Source organism: Chenopodium quinoa, unplaced genomic scaffold, assembly GCF_001683475.1.
Source record: "Chenopodium quinoa cultivar QQ74 unplaced genomic scaffold, ASM168347v1, whole genome shotgun sequence".
Classification (NCBI taxonomy): Eukaryota; Viridiplantae; Streptophyta; class Magnoliopsida; order Caryophyllales; family Amaranthaceae; genus Chenopodium; species Chenopodium quinoa.
In genome coordinates, this window is record NW_018745584.1 from 250,730 (window position 1) to 255,880 (window position 5,151).

The following is a 5,151-nucleotide window of genomic DNA, read 5'->3' on the forward strand; positions in this document are numbered from 1 at the left end:
ATACTTCTAGGCGGCCCCGCCGGGGTTTTAGAAGAAGTGGCCGGCTGCTTCTCAGCCGCCACTGTTTTCTTGGAAGACCCAAGAGAGCTTGCAACAGTCGTCCTCCGGGCCTTGGGGTCCGGCTGTTGCGAGGAAGAAGCTCTTGGAGTGCCCGACTGAAAAAAAAAAAAAAAGAGTTAGTATATGCATAAGACAACTCCTAAAAGAGGAAGAGTTTCGAAGCCTACCAAGGGTGCCCCCTTGTTGGGGGAGTCGGTACAAGACTGTTGCATGAGAGAGGCCCGCAACATGGCCGCCGCAGTCTTGGATGCTGTTATTTTACTCATGGCGTCAGCTGCAAAAAATAAACAGCAAAGTTAGTAAAAATCCCAAGTAAACAAGGCGTGAAAAAACAGAGTATTTGTCAGGCCGGCTACCTCTAGAGCACCGACTGCTGAGGCCACAGGCGGCCAAAAAGTACTCGTCATAGAGCCACTTGAAGCTCGGGACGCAGTTTAGGGGTACTTGCTCTCGTACCCCTGAAGTAGAGTTCACCCTAGTCTCTACTTTGAAGAGTCCTTTGTCTAGGATCTCTTTTTTAGCCTTTGGGGGAACAGGCAGCATGCTTCGGCCGCCTGCGAGAAGAGGCGGATCCCTATTCCACTTGTTAAAGCGTTTGTTCAGCTCCGTGTCTGAACCCTCGATGATAAGGAAGGTGTTCCGCCAATACTTCCATTTGTTCGCCTTACCTCTCGTCATAAGGTAGCCCCTATGGCTTGTTAATTGATACCAGCCGGTACCTCCCGACTTAGGGGTCCGGCTGAGATAGTTCATGTGGGCGAAAGCCTCAAAGCTTGGCTCCACCCCGTACATTTCGCACCCGGCCACATAGCCGAGTACGTTTACCCAAGAGTTGGGGGCTAACTGCCATAACCCCAAATCATACCCATCTAAAATCCGCTGAACAGCCGGATGTAATGGGAAGCGCAGTCCAGCTTTGATGGCCGCCACATAGCAGCCAAAGCAGCCGTCATCATAGCTGGTACCAGCCGGCCAGACGACAGTGTCTTCTGGATCCGGCACGAACAGTAAAAATTCGGGGCCCATTCGATGGTTAGCTATAAAGCTCTCCACTTTGTCTTGCATGGCTGCGATCCGGCCCCGGGGTACCGTGCAGTAGTAGGGGGTGTTTTCCTCTCTGTAAGAGGCGGACGGCTCCGCCCAATTGTCCCCCTTCTCAACTGCATGAGAAAGCCTCGCCTCTTGTAGGCGGCTGTTTCTTTCTTCTGAGCCTGGAGAAGCATGGCCAGAAGAGCTGGACTCGGACTCGTCCTCTGACGAGTCCGAAGAGGACGACTCCTCCCCTCTCCCAGAGGAGCCCGCCTCCTCTCCCTTAGAAGGAGCAGGAGGAAAATTAGACATATCAACGACGAAATGGAAAGGGACCACCTTGACCCCTCCCTCAGAACTGTCGGCTTGGCAGCCGCCTCGTTTCACTTCTACATCTGGCGCCTGGTCAGATGTTTCACTAATGAGCACCCTTTGGGAGGAGCCGTCCGAGTTTGAGATCATAGCAGTCTTTTTTGTTCTGGCCATCACGTTCTGCATAGACACAGATACAGTCGGACTTTGTATAAAGGGCAAAGATGGGTCCAGAAAAGGGCAGCGCGGCACTCCTAGTCCTAGATTCAGCCGTCCCCGGTGACCGGCTGATCACTAACTTAGGTCGTGTCGTGTGCTTCCGTGGTGCCATTTCAAAAAATAAAAAGAAAATTAAGAGTAAGAGAACTGAGTTACCTGAACGAGTGACGGTTGATGAAGTTCTGAAAATCCTGTGCAGTCGGCTTGTCAGAACAGGCGGTAGGCAGAAAAAGTCCAAAATGTCAGAGCAAGTTCAGGGGTCCGAATGTTCTCGCAAAGTTCTCAAATGTGAAAATGACCGAAGTCAGCACTTCCTTATATAGGCAAAGTGAGAAGGCGAAGGGTCGCTTCCAAATTCAAAATTTGGGCGGGAAAATCTCTCGGCCATTTGCAAGGTGACACCTGTAGCAGGCCGTCGCCTGTCACCGTGCGGCACCTGTCACAGGTGACACGTGACCAGTCACGTGCCACCTGTGAGGGGCAAATGATTAGTGGATTTTTATCCACCAATCACCGTCTGACAAGTGGACCAACCAGGTTCCGCCACGTGTCCTTCACGTAGGCCAATAGGAGCCTGCCACGTGTCAATCACAGATACGTCCTCTACGGACCAATTGAGACACGCCACGTGTCCACCCATGCCAAATGGGAAAACCGGCCAACAAGGCCCAATCCTGTTTAGAGGCCCGGTCAGCCCTAGGTTTACCCTAAACCTAGAGAGTGGCACGCTTCTCAAGACTATAAATACTTAATTAATCCTTATTAAGTAAAGGGAGATAGAACAGAAACGTTACGGAACACACTAATAACCGGCTGATCTCGCTAACAAAGCAGATTTCCAACATTAAACGCTCTCACCTAGAGAGACCTTATTACTTTAATTTCCGTTTTAATTACTCCTTAATCAGGTACTAACTTGACCGTTGGAGGCGGAGCTCTCAGGAGTCTCCGTTATTTTGCAGGTACAGGCGTCCGGTTCCAGTCTCGGAATTGTAACTCTCCCGCAGGACATCAGAAGACCCCGAAACAGAAGGTATTGTCCTAGGCCATAAATTATCAAAAAAGGGCATTAAAGTTGACTCGGCTAAGGTTTCGGTGATTGCTAAGTTGCCCCCTCCTACCTCCGTTACGGGAGTGAGAGCCTTTTTAGGGCATGCCGATTTTTACCGGAGGTTTATCAAAAAAATTTCATCAATCGCCAAGCCCTTAACCGAGTTACTCAAAAAGGATGTTGTGTTCAAATTTGATGAGGCTTGCCTTGAGGCATTCCAAAAACTCAAGGAAGCTCTCATCTCCTATCCTGTTGTGCAAGCTCCGGATTGGAGCTTGCCTTTTGAGCTAATGTGCGATGCAAGTGATTTTATAGTAGGTGCGGTACTTGGGCAAAAGAAGGAAGGAAGATCTCATGTCATCTACTATTAAAGTAGAACGCTTGATGAGGCTCAAAAGAACTATACAACAACGGAGAAGGAAATGCTTGCAGTTATGTTTGCCATGGACAAATTTAGGTCCTATCTCATATGCTCCAAGGTGATTGTATACACTGATCACATAGCGGCCCGCTATCTTATGACCAAAAAGGAAGCAAAACCGCGTCTTATCTGTTGGGTTCTTTCACTCCAATATTTCGACATGGAAATGAGGGATAAAAAGGGAGCGGAGAATTATGTCGCGGATCATTTGTCTAGGCTTCCTTTTGAGAATAAGGAAGATGTCCCAATGAATGAGGAGGTGGGATTTGAAACCCTCATGGCCATGGTTTCAACACCTAGCCCTTGGTACGCGGACATAGCTAATTATCTAGCTTGTGGAGTTGTTCCTTCGGAGTTCTCCTCTCAACAAAAGAAGAGGTTTTTCAAGGAAGTGAGGAGGTATTTTTAGAATGACCCTTATTTATTCAAGCAATGTGGAGATGGACTTTTTCGGAAATGTGTTCCGGATCATGAGATAGAAGGAGTTCTTGAACACTGCCACTCATTGCCATGTGGAGGGCATGGAGGAGTTGAAAAGACCGTGGCAAAGATCTCCCAATCTCTTCTTTGGTGTCCAACAATGCACAAGGATGCCCATAAGTTCGTTTCACGGTGTGACAAATGACAAAGAAGTGGGGGAATAACCAAAAGGGATGAAATGCCCCAACAAAACATTTTGGAAGTAGAGCCATTCGACGTTTGGGGGGTCGACTTCATGGGGCCTTTTGTCTCTTCTTGTGGAAATCTTTATATCTTGGTGGCGGTGGACTATGTGACTAAGTGGATTGAAGCTATACCCTCCCCCACCAACGATAACAAGGTTGTGCTCAAGCTTCTTAAGAAGATCATATTCCCGCGATTTAGGGTTCCTAGATTTCTAATCAGCGATGGTGGGTCTCATTTTGCTAAGAAAAAACTCGAGATTCTTCTCAAAAGATATGGGGTTCATCACAAGGTTGGTCTCCTTTACCACCCTCAAACTCAAGGGCAAGTAGAGGTATCCAATAGAGAGATCAAAAACCTTCTTGAGAGGATGGTGAACAAGTCTGGAAAATATTGGTCTCTCAAGCTCGATGACACGCTTTGGGCTCTAAGGACAGTATACAAAACCCCCATTGGCACGACCCCCTACCGATTGGTCTATGGGAAGGCTTGTCATTTGCCGATTGAGTTGGAATATAAGGCTTGGTGGGCGATCAAAGAGCTTAACATGGACATGTGCTTGGCGGGTGAGAAAATATTGCTTAAGCTAAATGAATTTGAGGAGCTCCGGTATGATGCTTACGAGAACTCGAGGCTCTACAAGGAGAGGACTAAGAGATGGCACGACCAACATATAAGGAACAAGAGCTTCAAGGTTGGAGACAAGGTGTTGTTGTTCAACACTAGGCTTCGATTGTTTCCTTGAAAACAAAAATCCAAGTGGTCGGGGTCTTTCACAATTTCAAGGAGTACTCCTTACGGGTCTTTTGAGTTGGAGGCGGAGGGGAACAAGTTCATGATTAACGACCACCGTTTGAAGCTCCACCATTGCAATGATCAAGTTGGCATAATTGAGTGCATGAGGCTCGATCCGTCGGATCCTAAGCCACTTACTTGATGATGATGTGTTATGGTCAAGCTAATGACCTTATAAAGAAGCACTTCTCGGGAGGCAACCTGAGTTCTTAACTGTCTTGGTTTTGTGTTTCTTGTGTTTGATGAATTTTGGATAATTTTTCTTTAGTTTCTTATTGTATGTGTTTTTCTCTTCTAATAGGTACTTGGATCTTTGGGAATTTGTTCTACTAATGTGGGTTTGGAGAAGTTAAGGAGAAAGGAAGAAATGAAAGTGGAGATGCCTAGGAGAAACCCTGGAGAGGGCGCACACAAGAAACTCGTGGGCGCGGCCCATAGGCTCGCGAGTGCGGACAAAACCCCTTTAGTTTTTCAAGGGAAGTGGAGATGCCTGGGAGATGGCTGAGAGAGGGCGCGAACAAGAAACCCGCGGGCGCGGCCCATACCTCTGCGGGCGCGGACAGTCACTGCCGCGGGCGCGCAATTCAATCCCGCGGGCGCG

General features: G+C 48.2%; 1 protein-coding gene across 1 annotated transcript; it reads left to right on the forward strand.

The window, feature by feature from the left end:
• The first annotated feature begins 3,807 nt into the window (after positions 1–3,807).
• Positions 3,808–4,500, forward strand: LOC110716413. The gene has a single exon (XM_021895025.1). The coding sequence runs from the start codon at positions 3,808–3,810 to the stop codon at positions 4,498–4,500; it is 693 nt and encodes a 230-aa protein (XP_021750717.1).
• The last annotated feature ends 651 nt before the right edge of the window (positions 4,501–5,151 follow it).

Bases quoted from the DNA above. Each gene is read 5' to 3' on its own strand.
- LOC110716413 (XM_021895025.1), top strand. From the start codon at position 3,808: ATGGGGCCTTTTGTCTCTTCTTGTGGAAATCTTTATATCTTGGTGGCG.